The 25,345-nt window shown below is 38.4% G+C and overlaps 1 protein-coding gene across 12 annotated transcripts in view; it reads left to right on the top strand.

Annotated features, from left to right (window-relative positions):
- The first annotated feature begins 76 nt into the window (after positions 1–76).
- LOC18436336 (Nucleotide/sugar transporter family protein) overlaps positions 77–25,345 on the top strand; it is a 39,802-nt gene continuing 14,533 nt past the window's right edge. For 5 of the 12 annotated variants that reach the window (XM_088865690.1, XM_088865696.1, XM_088865687.1 and 2 more), the window contains exons 1-11: positions 77–790; positions 970–1,133; positions 4,511–4,596; positions 4,782–4,831; positions 12,382–12,449; positions 18,028–18,128; positions 18,347–18,359; positions 18,579–18,763; positions 18,944–19,030; positions 20,512–20,606; positions 22,417–22,568. In XM_088865690.1, coding sequence (XP_088721816.1) covers positions 198–790; positions 970–1,133; positions 4,511–4,596; positions 4,782–4,831; positions 12,382–12,449; positions 18,028–18,128; positions 18,347–18,359; positions 18,579–18,763; positions 18,944–19,030; positions 20,512–20,606; positions 22,417–22,540 — 1,566 coding nt within the window. In that variant the 5' untranslated portion in view covers positions 77–197 and the 3' untranslated portion in view covers positions 22,541–22,568. The other 7 variants (XR_016054853.1, XM_088865707.1, XM_088865718.1 and 4 more) reach the window with 7 other exon arrangements.

Genomic DNA, 25,345 nt, shown 5'->3' on the forward strand with positions numbered 1-25,345 from the left:
TTGTTCGATCTTTGATCGTTTGTATCTAGAGATCATCTTTATTGTTGGAGAATGGATCTGATAATGGGGGTGTAGGCTTGATCGTGATGGTTTTGTGGGATTTTTGAGGTCTTATTGGAGTGAGAAAGGTGCTTGCACCTCGGATTGTTAATTCAGACTCAGAAATGTGATTGGGAACTGCTGATAGAAACAATTCAATGGATTCGATCCAAGATAGCGTGAAGGAGAGCAAAGCAGAGGCTCATAAGTCAAATCTTCGTAAAGAGCCTTCGTTCTCAAGATGGTGTGATGAAGATGGGTTGGAGAGGTCTAATGGCCTGGCAAAAGATGCTGAAATTAGGGGTGAAGACGCTGATTTCGAATTGCCCTCTCCTAAGAGCGAACATGAATCAAAGACTGTCGGTCGAGAGAGAGAGGCGAATCATTTGGTTGTAGAGAGAGAGAATGAGCCTCTGTCTCCTAGTTTCAGACAGAGAAGTGTTGCCCATTTGAATGGGAGCCACAATTCTTTGCATTTCAGTCATGGGAGCTTCTCAGATAGGGGAGACATGGAACATATGACTCTTCGTGATGAGAATGGAGGAATTGGGAAGAGATATGCTTCTTTAGAGGTTGAGAGCGAACATGGTAAGATGCTAAGCTCTGGTTTATGGGTCACGACTGGGAGAGAGCCTGATTCTTCGGCTCCCAATATCGAAGAAAGGGAGCAACGTGGGATTTCTGCAGTCTCTCTAATCAGGACGTTGATTTACATACTTGTGTGGTACACTTTCAGCACGTTCTTGACACTGTAAGGGTCGACATATACCTTCTGAAGTCTTGCTTTTGTGTATGAGAGAGAGAGAGAGAGAGAGAGAGAGAGAGAGAGAGAGAGAGAGAGAGAGAGAGAGAGAGAGAGAGAGAGAGAGAGAGAGAGAGAGAGAGAGAGAGAGAGAGATTCACCATTTTTAATGCACAGATTTCTTTTAGGTACAACAAGAGTTTGTTGGGAGATAAATTGGGGAAATTTCCGGCTCCCTTGCTGATGAATACAGTCCATTTTGCAATGCAAGCAGTTTTCTCGAGGCTCATTCTGTGGTATTGGTCCATGAAATCCGGTGGAACAATGTCATGGACAGATTACTTCATTAGAGGTCACTATATTTTCTCATACCTTAGTGTTTTTGTTTAATGAATGTGTACATTAAAGCCACGCTTAGTTATTTCCTTTTCATGGGTAAAATTGATTCTTGTTTTGCATCTCTCATTGACAGTAACATGGTTTGGAGGAAGTTCGCCAAAACAGTATGTCATTTGGAAGTGGCCTAAAATAAAAAGCTTCTGTGATTCAAAACGTTGCATAAATAAATCCCATTGTGTCTGATGTGATGTCTTTTGCCAGAGAATAGCTCAGGGTTTTGGCTGTTGCTTAAGTTCATTGAGCTCTTTTACTCGATCCTTGACTTGCAGGTCTGAGTCCAATCCCACCTTTCCAAATTAGTGAAAAAGCAAGAGACTAGCTTTCTGTCTCATATACCATTTGTATCTCAATATGCAAAGTTACATAGTATAGCATATGTAACTGGAAATTACAACCTCAGATGTTATAATAATGGTGGAACCTAGGACATCTTGTAAATAATTTGTTCTTAGAAACTGTAAAATCTCATGAACCTTGATGTCTTACTGATTCTTCAAAATGCCTACACAAAACATGGTGTCTCTAATGCCCTTCTGATCTATATGCAAAATGCTTACACAAAGTTCATTTATTGGATAAATATGATGGTGGAAATTATATAGGATAGCTTAGGTAATTGGAATACATGGTCCTCATCATCATCGTCAAAGCCTTTTCCCAACTAATTGGGCTTGGCTATACGAATGTTGGTCCGCTATTATGTTCTATTAAGGGCTATACATTCAGTGAGGCTATAAGTTCCTGTATCTTTTCTCACTACTTCCAACCATGTCCTTTTGGGTATACCCTTTGCCCTTTTTGAGCATTTCACTTGAACGATTTGTATTTTGAAAATGGCGTGCCACCTTTTTAGCTAAAAAGGTTGTGTGCTCTCCCTTTTCATAAAGGTGGCGTGGCCCCCTTAAGTGCTTAGAAAGTGGCATGCCACCCTAGGAGCTCATGTGGGCTACATGGGTGGCACACACATGTGGGGGTTGGATCCTTGGCCCCCACATGTGCTGTGTAAAGTTATGAAATATGAAATTTTAAAAATGCCCTTTTATAAAAAATAGGGCAGAAATAATATTTAAAAAATCTGAAAAAAATTTAAGAATTATATAAACATTTATAATGCCAAAATAAAATATATTAAGAGTGGACTGGTATTAATGGATTAAAATAAGCGACAATATGGGCACTCCACTTTCCCTAGAAACCATGATCTACAATTGTTCTCTTATCCAACCCAACAAAGTCCCATGACCCATAGTTTCTTTGCATGGGCTCATGATTGGCTTGTCAAAGTTGGATAATAAACAGTGGACTGGTACTAATGGATTAAAATAAGCGACAATATGGGCATTCCACTTTCCCTAGAAACCATGATCCACAATTGTTCTCATATCCAACTCAACAAAGTCCCATGACCCATAGTTTCTTTGCTGGGGTTCATGATTGGCTTGTCAAAGTTGGAAAATAAACAGTGGGACCATGATCCAGGAATGTGGATTTTAGTTTTCCCCTTTAAGGGTAAGTCTAGCACTTATCACCTTAGTGCAAATGAGACTCTTTTTATGCACATGTACATGTGTCCCTCTATGGGACAGCTTCCCATGCGATTGTCATGTGTACATGGATTGCGAAAGTTTGTTGAGACTTTAGTCCTTGCTCTCACTAGCCTACAACAGCACACAGGAGACTACACAGTTCTCCTGGACTACAAACATGATCCCTGGCCATCTCTTCGACTTCCATAAGGGATGACCCATTGCAAACCCTTCTCGGTTGTGCCACATGCCCAGGGCTAAGGGTTTTGGACATGATCAGGGCTATAAACTGCCCAACTTTTTGTCAGTCAACTCACACGCTCTCACTGAAGTACACATTCCATTATAAATATAATTTTTACAAGCTCTTTAGGCCTTTAAAGGCCACAAAACCCAACATTTGGGCGATTGTCATGAGTTATTGATTGAGTTGAAAAGTGCATATGATCAGATTGGGGGTACACTTGTCTCAAAAGATCTCACAGATTCCCACTGGCTGAATATCGAAGTAGTTTTATAGCATTGGTGCTGCTACTGAATTGTTTCCATGTCATGAGTATTGTAATATTCATCTTCCAGGGTGCTAAATTTCTCATCACCGGGCCTTGGAAAAGGGACCATCAAAGTACCCCCATGCGTCATCGCAAATAAGAAATTTCAGAAATGATTGCCCAAAATGAATAATGAACAAGGCGAAATAGAAAAAGGGAGTGATGTTTTCAAAGCTAAAGACATACATATACAAAAATGGGTAGAGGCATTAGGTTTACTAATTGAAAAATTTGACAAATTTTTCTAATGAAACTACCAAGCTTAGAAATCATAATTGAGAGAAAAAAATAATGGGTTATGATGGTTTTTATGCTTTTCATTCATGTTTTGAATCATATGTTTCCTTATTTATTTTTGTTTCTATATATATATATTGGGAGAATGTTGACTTTATTTAATGTAATGTTGTACAAAAATCAACAAGATGTGGTTAAAAGCATCCATAGACCGAGTGCTTCGACTATACAGCCAAAAGTGAAGAAAAAATGAAATATTGTTCAAAAAGGATCCCCCAAAAAAGATGAAAGGAAAGAATAAAACACGTCAAGGGGAGCACACATGGAATAGGTAGGTGATCAAGAGAAGGGGGAGAGTGTGAGACGAGAACGATATAGAGAATAGATGACTAGGAGAGGTTGTATGGGAGGAGAAAGTGAGCAAGAGAGAGTGTGGGAGGAGAAGGTGAGAGTGTGTGTGAGGAGAAGGTAAGCAAGAGAGCTGGGGAAAAGGGCAACAAAAACTCTTTGAGGGTCTAGAGTAAAAAGGGTCCTCTGAAGTTCTTTGTGTGCTAATGAACAAAAACTGGTCCTGTATCTTAATATCGAAAGAAGAGAAGAGCATGGTCATAGAGCAAGAGCTAAGGTGAGAAAGAAATAAAGCTAGAGGAGGATAGGAGGGGAAGGGGGTGGGAAGTGGGGGAGATTGCCTATGAAGATTTAGACTCAAAGAAGAGGTCCTCTGAATGCATTAGTAATCATTTGTGCAGTGGATTGGAAAAGGAATGAAGGAGAAGAGAGATAGGATATATTAGTGAACTATATGGTCTATATGGTTTGGATTATGGTGGTTTTGTTTATATGGTTTTGAATTATGTGGTTTTGAATTGTGCTTGTTTTGTAGTTTCCTGTGTAACCAAGCCTACAGATGTTTAGTGAAATATTTCTTATCCTTTTCTGTTATGCATGGTTTTGAACTCTGCTTGCATTGCAGTTTTCCGTAAACTAATCTTACAGGTGGCCCTTTGCTTAAGCAGTTGTACCAACGGCTATTGCGACAGCACTGGATATAAATCTGAGCAATGCTTCTCTTGTTTTCATATCTGTCACATTTGCTACCATGGTTAGTTTTTCTACTTATTATTACCAATTTATAGCTTTTTCAATACTTTTGGTTTATGTTGTCCAATTGACTAGGTCTCTGAATATGAGTTATATATTTTTTTCGACTGATAAATATCAACTTATATTATTTTGAGCTATGGCATCTTTGCTGGAATATTAATCTCTTATGGTTTCCTTTCACAGTGTAAATCCGCTTCTCCAATATTTCTCCTCCTATTTGCATTTGCATTCAGGTAAGTTACTATCACTTAGATCATTTCTTTTCTTTTTTTATTTTTATTTTTGATAAGTCAGTATTCAACCTGCTTTACAATTCATTATGTCCATAATCTTCTTTCTTGTGCTCTTTTTAATTACATAGAGAGGATTAAACTATTTTGAATCCTATGAGCCAAATCGTGATAATTTTATGATTTTGCTGATCAAGTCTCTGTTATGATATTCAGGCTGTAAAAGAAAATCTTGTTAAGGTATCATGCACTTAGTGACTGTAGAGAGAGTGTATATTTTTGTATATGTGGTTCGAAAGTTCAATGTGGGATTTTTTCTTTCTTTAGTATTTTATTTGTCATTCTTTAGGATAGTGGTCGGGGCCTAGTCTTCGCCTTGGTCCTCGTGCAGTTGCGTGGTGTGGGGTGTCTTCTCCTCGGTCCTCGTGCGGTCACGTGGTGTGTGGCGGGCGCGCTGGGTGGAAGACCCTCTCTCAAACAACCGCAAGGGATCCGCTCGAGCTGGGCACCTGTGGGTGCGGGGGAGTGGGGGCTCTACTGTGCGCGGATAGGGACCAACAACGAGAGAGATTTTACGGCGGGGGAGGTGCGTTCGGGCCCTTGCCTTGCCGCTTGGGGTTCGTGGGACATGCTCGGGCGGTTCGCCCTCTTAGAACAGTCACGAAGCCCTCCGGCTGTTTGCCATTGCGGTTTGGGCGGGGACTTTCTTTAGGCAAGAAAGTCTCTTCTCTCTCTCTTGTGCAACTGCAACGGGGCTCGGCTATCCCCCTCTCGCGACAGTTCCCTCTGGGAGGAGGACTAGCTGGCTGGCTTAGGAAGGTGAGCGAGAAACTGAGGATTGGTACTCGCGGGCGCGCTCGTGACTGTGCATGGCTAGTGGGCGCGAGTGGCTGCCTAGGGCAGATGAGGCGTAGAGGAGAGGAGAGAGAGAAAGGGTGCGGGACGTGACCCGGCTTGAGAGAGGAATAGAACGTGCTTGTGAGGGTGGAGATGTTTTCTCGCTTTGGGACGGACATGACCGAGCACTCAGGGGTATTTTATCTCTCCTCTTGGCGGGATTAAGGATTCGGAAGCAAGAGACGAATGAAAACAAGCGTTATGCATCTATTTTTGTTATGAATGATGCTCAATAATCCACCCTTTTACAAGTGACTTAAGCTTGCTTATATAGAGGATTTACCAAACAGAGGTGAACGCTAAAAAACAAAGCTTAATTACAATTTAAGAAATTATAATAAAATCCCAAAATTAGGTGCAATGGCCAAAACGCCCCTGGGACCTTTTATGTGAATGACAAAACCATCCTTGCTTGAGGGTCCTTCCACCATTGCCAGATCTGAGAAGCTTTTCTGTGGACTTGTAGCGATGGTTCAGCCGATTTGTTGTTATATCCTTAGTGCTTGTTCGATTTTGAGCATTTTGATGCCCTTTAGTCGTGCTGAGGCAACCTTTTTCCCACATGGTGGAAGTCCGGCTAGATGTGTGAACTTCGGTTGCTAATGCCCTCCGACCTGTGATGCTCTGAGTCTTCATTCTGTTTGCATTTGAAAGAGGAGTCTGTCATAGTCGTTTTACACCAAGTTTGGTCTGTTTTGGTCTTCATTTGTAGCAATTCTTAATTTGGGACGTCACCGGGAAAGGGGATTCCGGTGATGGAGCGGGTTTGCTTTTTCAGCAAGGTGGGGATCTGTACTTATCGGGCCTTGGATGAGGTACAATAGTTATACCAGTTTGTAGCTCTTCACGAGGTGGTTGCATTGAACTCGTCCTCGCGATGATCCCATGAGTGGATTCCAAGCTGTGCTTCACGAGGTTCGAGATGTCTTCTTCTTAAAAACCCTGATTTTTCTGGTTTTGTGGTCACCTTCTTTCTAGAAGAAGTTTGACTCTGGGTCGCGCCACAATGCATGCCCTAGGTCAAAATGACGGGGCTGGCGTGATCTAGAACATGTCGAAGTTTGTACTTTTTTTGGTTCTTGGTGAAGTTGTCGTGGGTTCTTCGAAGTCCATCTCAAGATGCGATGTTGCAGTCTCCGTGCTTGGGGACTGGTTCAGTGAAGCCGCATTGCGATAATGTAAAACCTACCTGTTTTGAGGCCGTAAGGGCGTATACTCTTTTTGGGTAGTCCGATTGAGCCCAAATTTGATCATCGGGGTTTTTTCGACATTCTGAGTGCGATGACAGTAGTCTGGTATCGTTCTGAAGCGGCTAGTATAGGGCTACAGTTGTGAGGTCTTTCTTTGGCATGATAACATTCCTCCCAGGTTGCTTGATTCGAGACTTATTTCGCGGTACAACTTTGGTCTGTCAGTGTTTTGAGTGTTAGCAGGACCGAGCTGTTACCAACTCTCTCTTTGTTCGCGTGGGAGGTGTAAGTACGTCAAAAATGACGTACAACAAACAGGTTAGTCCTTTTGTAAACTCTGTACGACAAAGTTGCCTTTGTAACTTACTATGTGCATAAATTCTAAGCACACAAACCCTAGGCCTATCTTGTGGCCTCCAACATGCCTCCTTTGCCTTCGTTGTGCATGCTTTCTTTCTCTTACTTTCCTTTCTGCCTCAGAGATCCAAGCCAACAAATTTGTCATGGTATCGGACCAAGGTTTGCAGTGAACAATACCTGCACGTATATTTTCAGGTCTCGGGTTTAAACTTTGGAAGGAACCCTAGGGTTTGCACTTTTTGAGTGATCATGTATATGTGCCTTTTGCCTGAAATAATAAAGACTGTTTCTAAACGTTCAAAGATTATACAAGCTGCTGGGTTTTGTGGCCTTTAAAGGCTTAAAGAGCTTGTAAATCTGATATTTTATAGTGGAATATGCACTTTAGTGGGAGTGTAGGTGTTTACTGATCAAGGGCTGGGCGATTTGTGGCCCTGGTCATGTTCAAAACCATTACCCCTGAGCATGTGGCACTACCGAGAGAGATTCAGATTGCATATCGCTCGACAGAGTCTATGTTAGCAGATCCTTTGACAGAAAGATTGGTGGCAAATATTTTTGCCAAACATGTTGGATGAGCTTGAGAAAAATTGAGAGGGAGTGATTGTGCGACCTTCAAAGGCCAAGTGGGAGATGTTGGGTTTTGTGGCCTTTAAAGGCCTAGAGAACTTTTAAATATGATATTTTATAGTGAGATATGCACTTCAGCGGGAGTGTGTGGTGACTGACCAAGGGTTGGGCGGTTTATGGCCTTGGTTATATCCAAAACCTTTACCCCTGGGTATGTGGCACTACCGAGAAGGGTTTGTAGTGGGTCATCCCTTGTGAGGTCGAAGAGATGCCTAGAGATGATGTTTGTAGGCCAGGAGAACTGTGTGGTCTCCTGTATGCGTTTGTAGGCTTGTGAGCGTAAGAGCCAAAGCCTCAACAAACTTTCCATGGCATGTACACATGATAATCACATTACTGGGAAGCAGCTCTATAGAGGAACATGTGTACATGTGCATAGAGAGTCCTCTTTGTACTGTGGTGACAAGTGCAAGATTTTCTCTTAAAATAGGGAATTGAAATCCACATTATAGGATCATAATCCCACTGTTTATTATCCAACTTTGACAAGCCAATCATGAGCCTCTGCAATGAGATTGTGGTTCATCGGTCTTTGATGAGAAGGATAAGAATACAATAGTCTTTTGGGGACGAGTGGAGTGCCTTTATTGTTGTTAATTTTGATCCATTGGTGTCAGTCCACTACTAGTGTTCTTTATTTTTATATTAAAAATGTTTTTACGATTTTTAAAATATTTTTCAGAATTTTAAAATATTGTTTTTTTGTTGCAATTTTTATCAAAAGGGTATTTTTAAAATTTCCAGAATTTAAAATAACATTGTGGGACTAAGGATTCAACCCCACATGTGTGTGTGTTTTTTTAAGAGTGGGGACCAGGTGCCACCCTTGAGGGGGCAACGCCCAAAATTTTTTTATATAAAAAAAGTGGCACGCCACTTATTTAGGAAATACGGGGACCAAGCTACTTATTTAGGAAGTGGGGGGACACGCCCCACTTTCTTATTATTGTTTAAAATTCATAATCAGTAAAGATAGGAAATCTCTTCAATCTAAATTAGATTTGGTTTTCTATCTTATGGGAGTTTTAAATATAGAGTATCCTTGATTATGGGAGATCTAGATAATGATAAAGTTTGGTTGTATTTCAATTTTTAAATAGGATTTGAATTTGGGTCAAAATTTAAGTGGATAAAGTTTATATTTTCCACCCAAAATCATGATGGCTGATTTGTGGGATGGATGACTCTAATTAAATCTCTCTCGCCCCACAGATTCTTCATTATTGTAAAGGTCAAGCTGAAATTGGATAAGGCATACTTAGATTGGAATCCTTTTCAAAGTAGGACTTTGATCTTGTTTCGAACCCCCTATCTCAAGACAACAAGATTCTCTCTCTCATGCAACAAAAATCTTTCTCCCTCTTTCTCTCATGCCACCCTCTCTCCTATTCTCTTTCATGCCACCCTCTCTCATATTTTCTACCACGCCATCCATTCTCTCCACCTGTTGGAGTAAGTTCTGTCAAAAGAAAAAAAAAAGGAGGAAAGATGGGACTTTCAAAACCCTAAGTGAAGCTTGTTGTATTTTGAATTGTTGACAATTACGTTTTCTATGGTGCCAAAATGAGATATTTCTCAAAAAAAAAAAGCTTGCTGCATTTTGAAGAAAAGGAAGGTGACAACCAACCTAGAGAGAAATCAAGTCATAAAGCTTAGCCTTAGTTTTTTCACATAGGGATTCTATAAATCCTATTTGTTTTTTTAGCTCTCTAAAGCCCTAGAAAAAAAAGTATTGCCTACAAAGCTTCTCTATATCAAATTCCATCAACACTTAAAGGAGTCAAAGTGCGCGTCGGTCAGGGAATCGAGTGTGGGATGTACCAAGATCTATGAGGGTAACTCCAGGCATCTTCCAATAAGTCTTCTCAGTAATTTTAATTAATTTTCAGTATTATTTTTTTTTGTGAATTTTTAAGTACATGTATTGTAGCAAAAAAATTATAGTGGAAGTTTGTTTAAAGCTCTTGGATAGTTTTTATTTCTTTTGGCAGTGAAAATAAAGATCCTGTGTTGTATCTAGAATATTATCTTAATTTTTTTGGATAATTATATTATTTTAATTTATGACAACATAAACTGACCCATGTAAGTGGAATTCAGGTGTATAGAATAAAAAAAAATTATTTTTTTGAATTTAATACCTTGAGTTCTACATAGCCACTCCTTTCACATGCCTGGAACATCATCTTTAGGTAAGCTCTTTATCAACTTTTTTGCTAGGAAGCTATCTCAACCTTTAAATGGTAGATCGAAGGAATCCATCCTCAGTGGACCCAAAGGCCTTGCAAATTGCTACCATCAAGTTAACTGCGGATGCTAGCTACTATTTACATGGGCCAAGTCGATCACAATGATACTTGAGAGAAAATACAAGATTAGTTAGATAGAACATCCATGTGCCCTGATCCTTCTAACCCATAGATTACATAACATATGGGATCAGATTCACTTATTATGGCATGGGTTCTCATATCTTTAGATGAAACCATTGGAGATGGTTTATTTTCCTTGATTTGACGCATGAAATTTGGGACACCGTAAGAGAAATTTTCTCAAAAAGATAATATTGCCCGAGTATACTAGCTTCACAGAGACATAACGTTATGCTCTCAAAGAGAGCAATAGCTGTCAGAATATTATGGAGTAGTCAAACATGTGGATCGGAGGAACTCAAACTTTATGAGCTCTCACCATGTATGTCTGCGAATGCTAGTTTGGAATGGCGAAACCAAGCTAAGAAGAGGCATATTTTCGAACTCCTAGCTGGCTATAATGATGATTATGAGAAGTTTCTCATTCTTGTATTATCCATTGAAAAATTACCATTGATCTGATGTCTATGCTCTTCTTCAAAGAGAAGAAAAGCATAGGAAAGTAATGAGGGTTGTTTCAAAGGTCCCTAATCAGGCCTTTGTTATAGATTTCAATTTGCACGCATTGAATGACGTGAACAGAATCAGGGTACAACCACTTGACCTAAATGTAATGAAAGAAAATTTGGCCGCCTTGCCGCCTATGCAGCCATTTTCTCAAATTGAATAGGCGTGGATTAGGTGGTATGCTCCAGGTGGGTGCATCAAGGTGCACGCCTAGGTGGCATAAAAGGCGGGTGCCTAGCCGCCTCGAACAATCGACACCGAGGGTGGAAAATGCCCCTCAGTCATTGTGTAATTTTGTCATTTCCCCCCTTAAAAAGTGGGGAAAAAGGTTTTGGGAGCCATTTTTGCCCTCCAAATGTTTTTAGTGAGGTTTAGAGTGAGAAAAACCTTGAGAAAAACAAGATTTAAAGATTTGTAGAGAAATCGAAATTTTTTTCAACCTCGTCAAATGCTCACGAAATTAAAGAATGTTCATCCCCAATCTTTTTGAGGTTTGCAGTGGTTGTCAAAGATGAGATTTGGGAAGCAAGACTTTCTTGTTTGGGCCGATATCGATGTTGGGTTATTGTGGACATTTAAAGGCCTTATGAGAGCATGTAACCTATTTGACTATAGTGGAACAATGAACTCCAGTGGGAGTATGGGCCAGAGGGACCGAGGTTGGCAATATTGATGTTGAGACTCAAACTAGGCTTGATGACCTAGGCCAGTTGAGTATTAAAACCCTAAGATACCTGGGCATAGAGGACAACCAAGAAGGATTAGCAGGGTTACCCATTGATTAAATCGGAGATGCCCGGGTAGTTTTCCAAGGGACTGTGTGATCCTTGTAAGTGATTGGTAGGCCTCAAGGGACAAGGGCCAAATTCTCATTGTAGACCATCACACGACATGTATACATGATAGTTGTATCGGGAAGCAAAGCACCATTGAGGGTGTTGCGTGTACATAAACTGATACTCCCAATTGAAGGATAAAGGTTTCCCTACTAGACAAACTTCTTGCTCCTCTATGATATAACGTCCTATTCTCATCAATCTTTCTTATCGATAAATTGCTATTCAAGTAAATCTTTAAAAGATAAGGAAGCAAAGTTTCTAAAATGTAATCTAAAAGATATTCTAGCTTTTCAAAAATAAAAGACACCCTAAAAAGCACATAATACAACCTTTTAAAAAAACAAAACGTAACCCTAAAACCAAAAAACTTTTACTAAATAAAATTCCTAAAAACTAACCCAAAAATCTACCCACATATTTGAAAATAAAAATAAAAATAAATTTTCGAATCAACCCATTATTGTTACGCATCACAACTGTATGGATTTTCTTTCCGATCTCTGATTTTAAGGGTGTTAGACACTTTGGAACATGTCTGAAACATAAACCCATTCGATGTCTGTGCCACATTTTCTTGGTTTGATGGTTGTTTCAATCTTCTACATAAATCCCTTTTTCTTATTAGTCACATTTACTCAAAAAAGAAAAAGAGCGTATTGTCTAATAATTGTTTACCAATGTTGTTATGTTTCTTTCCCTTTTCTTTGATTATTTTTTTCCTGTATTCAATTCTCTAAAGTTCAAATTTATTTTGTAAGGTTGGAGAGTCTGAGTATTAAGCTGCTGGGGATCATACTCGTTATCTCCATTGGAGTCCTATTGACAGGTTGGGGTGATTTTACAAATACTTCTACTGCTCATTATTATTGAAGGTTGTAAGATTTTTTGTTTTGGATATTTGGATTAAATCATTCACTAATGAAAGGATGGTGGCACTTTTGGTTCTAGAACAATACATGAGTGGCTGCTATTCTTATGTATTTCTCTGGACATATGCCACAAATACATCATTCTACTAGAGTTCTATTATAATAATTGATCCACATATTTTCTTCTATCATTTATGTCAGTTATTTAGATATGGTTACATACATGCTTGAAATTATGTGTCGATCTCTGAATTATTTTTCTTTTTCATTAATTAACTCTTACCAATGGCTATAAAGGAAACATGGTATCACACATATTACTGTAATGGGCGTCTCCATGTGATTTATCCTTACATCAAAATTTTGAAATTGTCTCTGCTATAAATCCATTTATTTAAATTGAAAATGTTATATGGACATATAAGTGACCATGGTTTCACTGGAGTCCTATTGACAGGTTTGGGTGCGTTGATGTCATCATCGAAGTCCTACTGATATTATACTCTTCTATCCAACTCCAACCTGTGAAAATAGATCACATCTATCTCTTTGTGATGACTAAATCTTAGGCATCTAGCCTATACAACATCCCTTAATTACGATAAATGATATTCTTCATTGAAATGGTTGATACCGCAATCATTTACAGCGGCATCTATCCTTTGTGATGACAAAATCTTCTATCCTACAACTCTCTTAATAACTATGATCAATGATGTTCTTCATTGAGATAGTTGAGGCTAGACATCATTTATTGAAAATTTTATGTTTTTAGGGCTTCATGAATGTCTGAATTTTCACTTAAGGCAAATAAATATGTTCTTTGACTTTGTAGTCTCTCAGGGAAATTACCAATTAAAGCACATGACTTTATGTGTTGGTAATTGGCATACATAGTCTAATTGGTCCATGTAGCAATATCAAAGGGCATGCTAGGTGGACCATATGTAGTTGGAGGCGTCTAGCTACCATGCGTACCCCAAATGCTCTTACATCCATATTTATGGATCATTTGTGCATGTGTATGTATCCTAACCATATATACATATATACATACATATACATGCACTTGAAACACATTAAAATCATTGATCACATTTCATAATTGCAATAAATCAATAAATATCAGTTTAAACTAACTAATGTGGGATGTATGTGGCCTTTCAAGGCCTTGACAGTATGAACTCCTACTCTTTGTAATGGACTTTGACACTAGTGGGAGCAAAGGACCCGAAAGGACCCATGTGACGCACTGGGCCCAGGTGGTTTGAGCCCCAAAAGTGGTGTCTTTGAGTCACAAAACCTTGACCACAATTTTGGTTCATAGGCTAGCAGGGTACCGTGAGGGGTTTGGGATAATCCCTCGGTTGAAGTCCCTCCAAGCATGTATGGATTGACTGTGGAATGGCCGATGCAGGAGTTTGGCTGTGATTGATATCGAGTGTGAGAATATCTTGAAGTAGCCAGGAAAGAGGATATCCCTTGTTGGTAGGTGGCTTGTGAGGGCATAGGCCAAAACCTCGACCTTTGACTTAACCCACGACATGTTTATATAACAGCCACATTTGGGGAAGCTCCTTTTTCCACGTGATCTATTGGCTAAGGGATTGTGCACATGTGCTGAGAGAAGAACACCCCTACCTTGGTTTATGGTTTATGCCTTATGAATGGTGCTTAGTATACTTATCCTTGGGGGGTTACTTATACTTGATTAAGATCCTTGAAAACCACCTTCTATTGCTCGTCTTTGATGCACCAAGTGTGAGCCTATGGGTAAGATTGTGGGTCATGGGTTCCGTTGGGTCAATTTGAGAAAATGGTTGAGTTTTGGAGTAAGCCAACTAGAGTGTCCTGACTTTGTGTGATATCAAGCTCTAAAGGTAACTAATTTCCCTATAAGTTCTTTTTAACAACCCAAACTAACTCAAATGCTAAGAAAAGTTTAAAAGTGATTTTTGGTTGTTTTTAGGAATTTTATTTATTTTCAAGAGCCTAAATAGGCTTAAATAAATTGTTTTAGAAAATCCCATTTAAAGACAAGATGGTGGGTCTAGACGCGGCCCATGGCCATGGGCTTCAGATGGCCTTAAGTGAGGAGCTGTCCACACATGGGCCCTAGCTCATCCACATGTTGATGACATCAACATGACATCATTAACATGATCTCATCACATGAGGTCACCTGCTAAGGGGGTGTTTGGATGTGTGCATAAGTGTATTATATGTAATGTGTGCAAAACATCTAGAAAGGGCACAAGGTTTGACATTTGGTTTGAAACCTGTAGAGTCAATTTTAAATTGAAGTACCATTTGGATGGACACTATCACATTCTCATTCACCACCCCATGTGCAAGTTAGTTTACTTAAAAGACAGAATTTCTGCAATCTCTTACTTCATGTGAAAGGAGAGAGAAATTATTGATCTAAGGGACATGCCTCTAACAGTGTCACTCTCTCTCCTAATTTAACTCAAATTAACATGGGCAACCTTTTCATTTTGAAAAACTCGAATTTTGGTTAAATGAACGTGGTCTTGAAATGAAACATTGATGGGAAATTTGAATTCAAATTGGAGGGAAAATTGAGTTTGAATTTGGCCAAGGGTATAATGGTGTTTAAATTCATGCGCTTGATCTGTGATAATTGGCAAAGGAATGGATGGCTTAGATCAAAGCTTCTCTTATACCCCATAGATCTCAATGACCAAGGGTTTTCAGTGCTTTTCCCAGGAATATCCTATGCACTCTCCTCTCGAGCCTGTAAATAGGGGTCCTCACCCATTTGTACATTCCAACCAATGTGATGCTATGTTGCTTAGAGAGAGTGTGAGTCCAAAGACTGGCACACCTAAGCCTAGAGAGAGTGAGTGAGCGATTCTCCATTGTCCATAGGTCCGTGAGAGAGAAGATCACATAACCTTATTCCGCTCTCCAATACAACTCACATGGTCCATAGCATCTTCAAAGCTCCACACCACCATTTATGGAGCTTCAACCTTCATCAAACTTGCTGTAAATCACATATAGCCTCAATTACAGCGAGGTAAAGTGACCCTATCATGATCTATGGTTCAGTTTTACAAGCCTTTACCATATTAAATTGAATACTTGCATTATGCCCTTTTGAACCATATTTTTTTCTACATGCCACCACTAGAGCACCCTTTGGCTTTCATCTACCTTGCTGTAAGCTCTGATTAGAGATCATTTACAGCAAGGGAAATTGACCCTTCTTTCTGTTCTAAAAGCGAATCTCATAAGCCCTCACCATACTTGATCATGTACTTGCATTGTGTGCATGGTATATGCTCCAAATAGGTCCCGTGGAGAAAAGACGTTTTGAAACTTCCTGTAGCCCGTGGCGATTGGATGAGGTTTGAGTAGGTTTTGAAACTTCACCGTGGGCTATGTGTAGCTTACCCATGCTTTCAGGTGAAATTTTGAATAAGATTTAAAATGAATGAGAAATGGGCTAAAATTTGTTGGAAATATCCCAAGGTCAACTTGAGCTATAATGCAAGTTTAATGAATTTTCAAAAGTTCATCACGTATGCCTAAAAATAGGCTAGTGCTGAATAATGCCAATAAGGATTAAGTTGAAATTTCTGGTAGTGCAACTCTATGGAGCATCTTGTTTAAGCTCAGAAAGGGTAGGGAACAATTTTCGTTGTATTTCATGTAGAAATTACGGGGTTGTGACTATGACTAGTTCACCATGAGCCTTATGTCTTAGCTCGTGCCTCACGGTGAACTATCTGGTTTTTGATTTCTAGCCTCAATATTTGTAGGTTTTAGAATGATTTAGAGAAACTGATCTAGAGTTTCTCCAATTTGATTGATCAATTTTGATCAAATTTGACCCTAAATCGTTGAGAAGGTTTCCCTTTTGGATCCAAATTGAAGATTCCTTCCAATATATGGAAAGAATCCGATCAATTTGATTCCAAAATCATGAAAAAGATGTCATAAGGTTATTTATGGAAAATCCTTCCATTTTGAGATGATATATTCATGATTGGAAGTGAGAACTTCATAGACTTGAACTATGTTTTAGAAGGAAATTTGATCTTCAAATCATCATAATCATCATAAGAGCTTTTTTCCAACTATTTGGGGTTGGCTGCGATGAATCTTGGTCCGCCATTCTGCTTTATGAAGGGCCATACACTCAGTGAGGCCATAAGTCCCCATTTATTTTCTCACTACTTCCAACCATGTTCTTTTGGTCATGCCTCTTGCCCTTTTTGAGCCTTCTACTTGACCCAACTCGTACATTCTAACAGGTGCTGTACTGGGTCTACGCTGCACTCGCCCAACCCACCTAAGTCTACTTTCTCTCATCTTATCTCCTATGGGAGCCACACCTAAGTTTTATCGAATGTATTCATTTCGAATTCTATCCATTCTTTTCTTGTTGTTCATCTGTCTCAATATCCTCATCTCAACTACACTCATCTTATGGGTAGTTTGTTTATTGACTGCTCAGCATTCTACCCCATGAAGCAAAGCTGGTCTCATAGCTGATTTCAGGGTTGTCCACACTTTGAATATCTTGAGATATGCGATGGGGTTTGGGTTGCACCCAAATTTATTAAATAAATCCTTTAATTCAGTCCAAAATAAAGTCCAAAAACATGCCAAAATAAAATGACTTGATGGCCATTTATCCTGATTTCATGGTTGTCCACGCTTCGCAGCAAACTTTCCATATTCAATCTTTAGATCCATAAATCATGGGATTTCATGCTCCATATAGCATGTAATCTCTGAATGTTGATCCTCTCATGCCTTTGGAAGTTAAAAAGACTCTAGTAGTAGAAAAATTGAAGAAGAAAAATTTCGAACATTGAATATCTTCCTTCCTTGCTCATCAAGTATCTACCGTCTTTATAAAGAGGTGCCTTGAGCAGGATTTTGGGGAGAACTCTAACTTGAATCTCAAGTCAACCCCAAATAGTTGGAAAAAAGCTCTTATGATACAGAGGGCTTCACAATTTCTAGAGAGAGAGAGAGAGAGAGAGAGTCGAATCAAAATTTTGAAGCGAAGTCTAAGAGAAAAAACGAGCTTGGCACTTCACTCATGCACGAGGTATACAGGATTGACATGCAAACTCCAATGCCATTATGACTGTATTCTCTTTCTTTCTTTAAGTCCTTGGAAGTCTTTGTAAACACTGTTCAAAGGTGTTCTTTTCTTTGTGTAAAAATTAGATGTAAATCAAACGAGCTGTTTACAAACACTCGAACCCTTTCTGATTTTAAATTAAAAAAGCTCTTGATTTTCATATTATCTTGATTGGGCTTGTTCCCTGATTTGTGTGCTTCTATGATTTTGATTGGAGTCATGTTTCTTTTCAAAAATATATTTATTACGCTTTTAGATCGATGATGTAATTTTAATGTTTCTATAATTGACACCTGAGTGTGCTTTCTCATTGATTTTGGTGCAAAAGGCTGTTTATGATAATTTTTATTGTGGTGGCCACAATTTTTCTGATGTCATGTTATCCTAAAATATTATTCCGATGGATGCAGTTGTGAAAGAGACAGAATTTGAACTATGGGGCTTTATATTTGTGATGCTTGCTGCTGTCATGTCTGGGTTCCGCTGGTGCATGACACAAATTCTTTTGCAGGTATACTTGAAATTATGGTATTTTCTCTTCAATTTTGTGGTTCCAAGGTGAATATCTGGTGGGTCTCTGAAGTAATTTGGCAATTTTTTATTTTTTGAAATCTGATATATTCTACCTGAAGTATAATTTTTTATTCTATATGCATGTGGGCCATGTTCTGACATTTTGTTTTCTTTCTTTGTCTTATCTATGGAACTGGCAAACTTGGTGTTGTGAAGAAAGAATCATATGGTAAGCTAAGCAATTTATTTCTTAACATGAGCAAAATGTGCATTAAGAGGTTCCTATTCATACGTTTTATATGCAAAATTCTTCAATTCTTAAAGTTTGCATGCAGCATAGGACATGTGAATGCAATTCACTGAATGCAGAATTTCATAATATTGAATTCTTTGAAATTATATGATGATAGTTAATTGATTCTTTTTTTCTTTTTCTGATGCTGTTTAGGGTTAAAGAACCCTCTTGCCTTGATGAGCTATGTTACCCCTGTGATGGCATTGGCAACGGGTCTACTCTCACTTATGTTTGATCCCTGGCTTGACTTCAGAAGGAATGATTACTTCTATGATTCTTGGCATGTCCTTCGAAGTTCATTTTTGATGCTTATTGGAGGTTCATTAGCATTTTTTATGGTAATATAGACTTCTCTATTGTTTCTTCTAACTCAACAACTGGCTAGCATCTTCCATTAATTTTGTATTTTTCTAATGCTTTCGTTCTGTTCCTTGTGTAATCTACCTGATGGTCAATGAGTTTCTTTAGCCATATTAATGATTCTATGTGACATTGTACATTGCTTGTTGCTTTTGCAGGTTTTAACTGAATATGTTCTTATTTCAGCTACCAGTGCTGTAACCGTCACGATAGCAGGTGTTGTCAAGGAAGCGGTCACTATTTTGGTATAGCATCATTTCCTGTCACCATACACTGGTGCTTGATGATTGTGGATTAACCCATTTTGTACTGCATTGCTGTTTTTCTTTTTATCTAGACTCCTTGTTTCCTTCATAAATTTCTATATTGTTCACTACATGAGTAATGACAATTGCATACACTTGCTGGATAGTATGTATAAAGAGTGCATAAGACGCTTGATTGATGGGGGAGATTAGGTGGAACAGAAAGAAAAATGGATGCTTAGGAGTTTGATGGGTACGGAAAACTTTGGTTGAAGGAACCTGCAAAGGAGAGAGTGGTTGCCAATAGGGTTCTATGGGGTTCAGGACAGTGGCAGCCACCACCAGTGTGCAAGATGCGACTATGTGAAATTTTCTCGTTTCAGTGTAATTTCTCCAGTGCAAAGAGTCCCTTGTATGATATTATAAAAATTATTCAAGTTTAATTAAAAATGGGAATTGATAAAAAATGTACCTAGGATGAACCATTTGACAATTTGCCCATTTTCTTGATTTAATTTCAAAAAGCCTATGCAAATACAATGATCATGAGTTGGCATGGTTGGAAGTGGGTGCAATGTTAAACGGTAAACCAGTGTGGTATATTTTGCTAAGTTTCCCTAAAAAGAGTATGCATAGAACTAGGGTATTGTGATAGATGCAAAAGTTTAGTGAGGGATAGGGGATTCGATCATTGACTTCCTATTCAATGGTTCACCTGTTTGCCACCTTTCTTTCTTTCTTTTATTAGCCTTCAGATATCATATGTGCTGATTTACTGTTGTTATTTGGAAGATAGACGATCAGTGGGGTTACTTGGATTATTAACAATCAATGTGGGGCTTTATGTATTCAGAAAGTGTTAATACCAAGTAATCTTTCTCTCTGCTGCCATCAGTAGGAGTTCACAGCAATGGCAAGAATTATTTCTGAGGATATATGGAGTGTCGAATACTTCAGAATTGCCAATTCTGTATCTGTTCCTACAGCATAGGGGCATAATTCACAGAATGAAGGCGTAATGCTCCCCCCAGAGATTGCTTGTTGTGCTTTTATGCGAATATTAAGAGTGTGATTCACATATGCTGCATGATTTGTAGGCATCCTAGAACTTCCATACAAAGGTGTGAATATTTTTATCGAGCTTGGTCAAGACAATGAACAAAAATTAAATGTGTGCAATGTGGTGATCTTTCTGTAGTGGGTAACTTGTTTTATTGAGGGGGCACTTGGTTTATGCATTACTTCATCTTTGTGTTTTTGTTTTGTTGTTATAATTTGTCACTTTTTAGCTTGTCTGCAGAAATTCTTAGGAAAACCCTAAAGTTATCTCCATTATGTCGGTACAACATTAATAATATTAGCTAACTATCAGATCAATACTTGCACTTGTTTTAGTTTTGGTTTACTTATTTTACAGGGAAATTTTTCTGATGCAATATTTGTCAATAAAAAACGGGTGTCTAAATTTCATATCTGTTCAGGTTGCAGTATTTTACTTCCATGATCAGTTTACATTATTGAAAGGGATTGGGCTTCTCACTATTATGATTGGTGTCAGCTTGTTCAACTGGTACAAGTGAGTATGATATATGTAATACTGACATGAAGCTCTGCACTGTTTATCTTATTAATATTGAAAATAGATCTAATGCTTGTTATATCTTCTATAGTGGCATAGTTCTCTCTCTCTCCTACCCAGCCCCCACCCCCCACCCCCCCCCCCCCCCCTCCCAAAAAAAAAAAAAACGAATTCCCTGTTGCAGAAACTCTCATCTCTCTCGCTCTGGTTTGTATTTAATTCTTTTATTCAGGTACTTTGTAAAGATGTTGCTTCAATTGAAATTTTTGGGCTTGTTAATGACTTCAGGGCTGCACATTCAATCACTAGCCACCCCTGAACTGCACAACTGCTAGTCTATGTTTCTTCACCTTCAAAGGCTGCACCTTAGTCATTGAATTATGTGCCCAAGTCTCTCAATGTTTCTATCTTTTATATCATAAACTTAAGAAACCTGAATCATATAATACCCCAAGGTATCTAGAATACGATTGTAGAACACATGATAAAAAAAATTAATTCATGAAGAAAAAGTGGATCGGAGCTTTAAAACACAATAGCTCTTTTACCTGAGCAAATCTGATAGCATATATATTGACAACTGAGGCTACATCTATGAGCATAAACTGAACTTCAGATTTGACACAAAAATCATGCCTCTATTCTTTAAATTTCATAAATGTAAATGGTTAGGGTGAAGCATGAGTAGGGTTTCTAAGCCTACTAGATTCTGCATCAAAAAAGGAACAAGAACTTCAAAATGATTTATGTTGGAATTAACAGAAGACTTCATTTTAATCTTAAAAACTGAAGAATGACAGCAAAACTTTGGAAGTGTCCTTGTGAATTACACAAGTTGTGGAGACATGCGAATCCTTACACATGTGAAGCGAAATGTATCCCCATGTCTTGCTCAAAGTCCATTTTTCAATCATTCTTGTAGGACCTGTGACCTAGGACTGGTAATGATCTTAACTTTGTTGCAAGGATGTGAGGGCCAAAGGCTGAACTTTCTTGTAGGAACTGGTTCCACATGTGCTACCCTGCCATGCGATATGTAGGTGGCATAGGAGACATATGCTTGATGGCTTGTATGTCCTCGCTTTGATATCCTAGCGACCCAGTACAGCATAAATAAGGGGTAAACAACCAGAATTTCAAAATTTCTGAAGTCTTGTACCATGTTGTGAGATGAACCATTTGGGTAGAGAAAATGGATCTATTCGGTAAAATGGACCTTAAGCACTTTTACACACAACGGCTTCAAATGAGAAAATTATCTATGATACAGGATATCTAAAAATATTCACAAAATTCCACTGATTCATGTGTACAATGCGTGTATACATTAGGAAAAACTAAAGAGTTTTGGCTTCTAAAGTTCAACCTGATTTCCGAAGATCTTGTTATATGTAGACTTATGACCTATGATCCTTTTTTTGATAGGCTGTAATTCTGGATAGCCAAAGATTTTCCTTTTGTTGACATGCACATCTTCTGTTAGTCCTCATGGGTTCATGTCCTAAACTCATGAACTTGAGACTTCAGAATAATGTTCTTTCATTTTGCTATATTTTTATTTGGGACAATTAAATTATAATTTGAACATGGATTCATCACGATGATGTCTTTTATATTCATCAACAGAATGCTTGCAAAACCAGCAAAAGGAAAAGAAATCTGAAAAGTTAAAATTTCCACATTGCATTATGTTTGTTATATTATCCACATTCATATTGCAAAATAGTTGTGGTTTGCACGATCTATAGTTATACGTTAGACGGAACGCATATGCCCAATTATCTAATATGTTGTCTTTATGTTTTAGGTATTTGAAATTGAAACATGCTCACCCTGGGGAGAATGACAAAGATGCTGGGCTGTCAAACACCAATGGTGCTGCAAAATATGTTATTCTTGATAATATGGAAGATCAGGATGAGGGCCCTTGATAATCTACAAGCTGAGTTTTCCAAAGTGGTGAGTGTTTGCTCTGTAGTTGTAGAACCAAATGTTCATATCTTACTAGATGTATCCATTCCTTTCCAATGGTTCCAAACACACTTATATCCTGCCATTTGCCTATAGACGTACAAGTATATACATAGTCAATGCTGTCAATTAGCTAATGGGATTGCTTAGGTGTTTGTGTATGTCATGAATTTCTCACTTCTATCACGAATTGATTTGACGAAATCCTTGTCACAACCATATTATACTCCTTATTTGACATAATCCTAGAAGTTCCCTTCCATATATGATTTTGCAGTATGAATATTACAAGTAGGAAAGTTCAAAAAGTAACTGAATGACATGGATTAATATCAGTGTTGGACAGCATGATGAAGTCATTTACTGTTGAGTCATACTATATTTTTGAAAAGAGTGGCCATGTGGAATTCAAGGCAATAAAATAAACTTTTTTTTTCTTTCTTTATTGTTGAATCTGAATTCCATTTGCAGATACCACAATATACATCTGTAAACGAAAATTGAAACTCTAAATACAACCTAGGACCTTTCCTTTTGCTGCCAAAATTAAATAGACACAATCTAGGAATGAAAACAAACTTCCACTAACAATTTGAGTATAAATGATGTTCCTAGAATATCACAGTGAATATGGAAATATTTCTGAAAAACAAAAATAAATAGCCAGGAAGACTTACTCGATTATGCCTAGGGTCACCCCCACAGGACTTAATAGACCCCACACCCGATTTCCTGACTGATGGTACACTTCAATCCTATTGGTCTTGCTGAATTTTGATAGCCGGGAAGATTCCTTAGGCAAAACCTCTTAAACTAGGATTAGAGTGCATAGAAACACAATTAGGGCATGCTTCAAAAAGACACCTCCCTTTTCTAGGGTTAGACTAGTCCTTTCTCTACAAAACCCTAGTTAGGGTTAGGTGTGGTTTAATGTGTTTATGGGTGGCATGGAACAGTGAGAGCGATCAGAGAGATGGGCATTATAGAGATGAACGAGAGAGAGTTAGGGCATGGAGGGGAGAGAGAGAGAGAGAGAGAGAGAGAGAGAGAGAGCATTGGGAGAGAGAGGTTGGAGAATTGTATTGAAAGAGAGGGGGTAGGCCCAAATGGAGTAGGCCTTAAAGGTTATGGTTGGAAGTAGTCCGAAAAGATATGGGGAATTATGGCCTCACTAAGGGTATGACCTTTAATAAAGCAGAATGGTGGACCAGGATTCGTGTAACCGATCCCAATTAAGTAGGAAAAGGCTATGATGATGATGATGATCCCCTTAATATTTAACCCATATCCACTTCTAGTCCAATTAATATTAAACCAATTTAAAAACCTTTTAGAACTTTAGAACTTTATCCTTTTAATATTTAACCCATATCCACTTCTAGTCTAATTAAGATTAAACCAAATTTAAAAACCTTCTAGAACTTCTTTTTATTATCTTTAAAATCGTATGAGGTCAAAATAATATATTTTTAGTCAAAACTAACTCCCACAAAATAAAACACAATCTTCTTTTTAAAAAGATCATGTTTAACTAACTATGGGCCCCACACTCCACCCATAGGGTGTGGCACGCATGTGGGGTTGGATCCAAGGGCCCACATGTGCCCTTCCTTTAATAATTTTGAAAATAATAGTTCTCAAGGAAATTACAGCAGAAACAATTTTATAAATTCTGAAAAATTTCTAAAATTCATTAAAATAAATATGTAAAAAACAAGTGACTAAAGGGCATTCAACCCAACCTAGTGACTATGATCTACAACTGTCGTCTCAAACCAACCTAATGGAACCCATGACCCACAATCCCATACAAAGGGCTCATGATTGGCTTGTCAAAGTTAGCCACTAAATAGTAGAATCATAGTCCCGAACAGTTCTCCACTCAAGAGCAAGTCAAGCACATATCACTATAATGCAAGGGGACTCTCTCTATGCACATGTGCATGTATCCTGCTTTAGGGTTGCTTTCCAGTAATGCAGCTGTCATATGTACATGCCGGGTGAAAGTTTGTTGAGGATTTAGCCCTTGCTCTCACAGGCCTACATCCGCACACAGGAGACCACATAGCTCTTTTGGCCTACAAACTATCCCTGGGTATCTTTTTAACCTCAACAAGGGATGACCCTTTGTAAACCATTTTTGATAGTGCCAAATGCCTAAGGGTAAAGGTTTTTGGACATGACTAGGGCTATAGATCGCCTAACCTTAGGTCAATCAAACAATTCATACTTCTACTGAAGTGTATATTTCCACTATAAATGACTTTTACATGCTCACTCGGCATTTAAGGGCTACCAACCCCAACAATTCGAACAAATTTTTCATTTAGTGTGTTCAGGATCACATATAATCCTCACATTGCATCTAATTTTATGTGCCCTGGGTTCTGCCTTATGTTGTCTAACATTATTTTCAGGTGACAATTAAATATCTATAAATGATAAAATGAAATGAGTGGTACTTAGGAAGTGTTTGAAGGTCTTGCATAGTTGTTTCCGCTGAGCCAACCTTGTAGTTATTCTTATTGATTTGAATCATGAATGAAGAAGTCAGATTCCACAGCTGCTTAGTTGGGATCCTTTGGCATGCTATGTAAGCTGGTGAATGGACTTCTTGAACTAGTGTCACGAGATGATGAATCAACGAGTGTTACATGATTAAATATGAGCAACATGCTGTTTATGAAAAGAATTTCCTTCTCTCTTCCTCGACCCATAAAGATCAATCAAAGAACAGAGTTCACATAATTTTTTCATGATTGCCT

Source organism: Amborella trichopoda, chromosome 1 (genome assembly GCF_054954075.1).
Source record: "Amborella trichopoda isolate Santa Cruz 75 chromosome 1, AtrichopodaSantaCruz75HAP2 v2.0, whole genome shotgun sequence".
Lineage (NCBI taxonomy): Eukaryota > Viridiplantae > Streptophyta > Magnoliopsida > Amborellales > Amborellaceae > Amborella > Amborella trichopoda.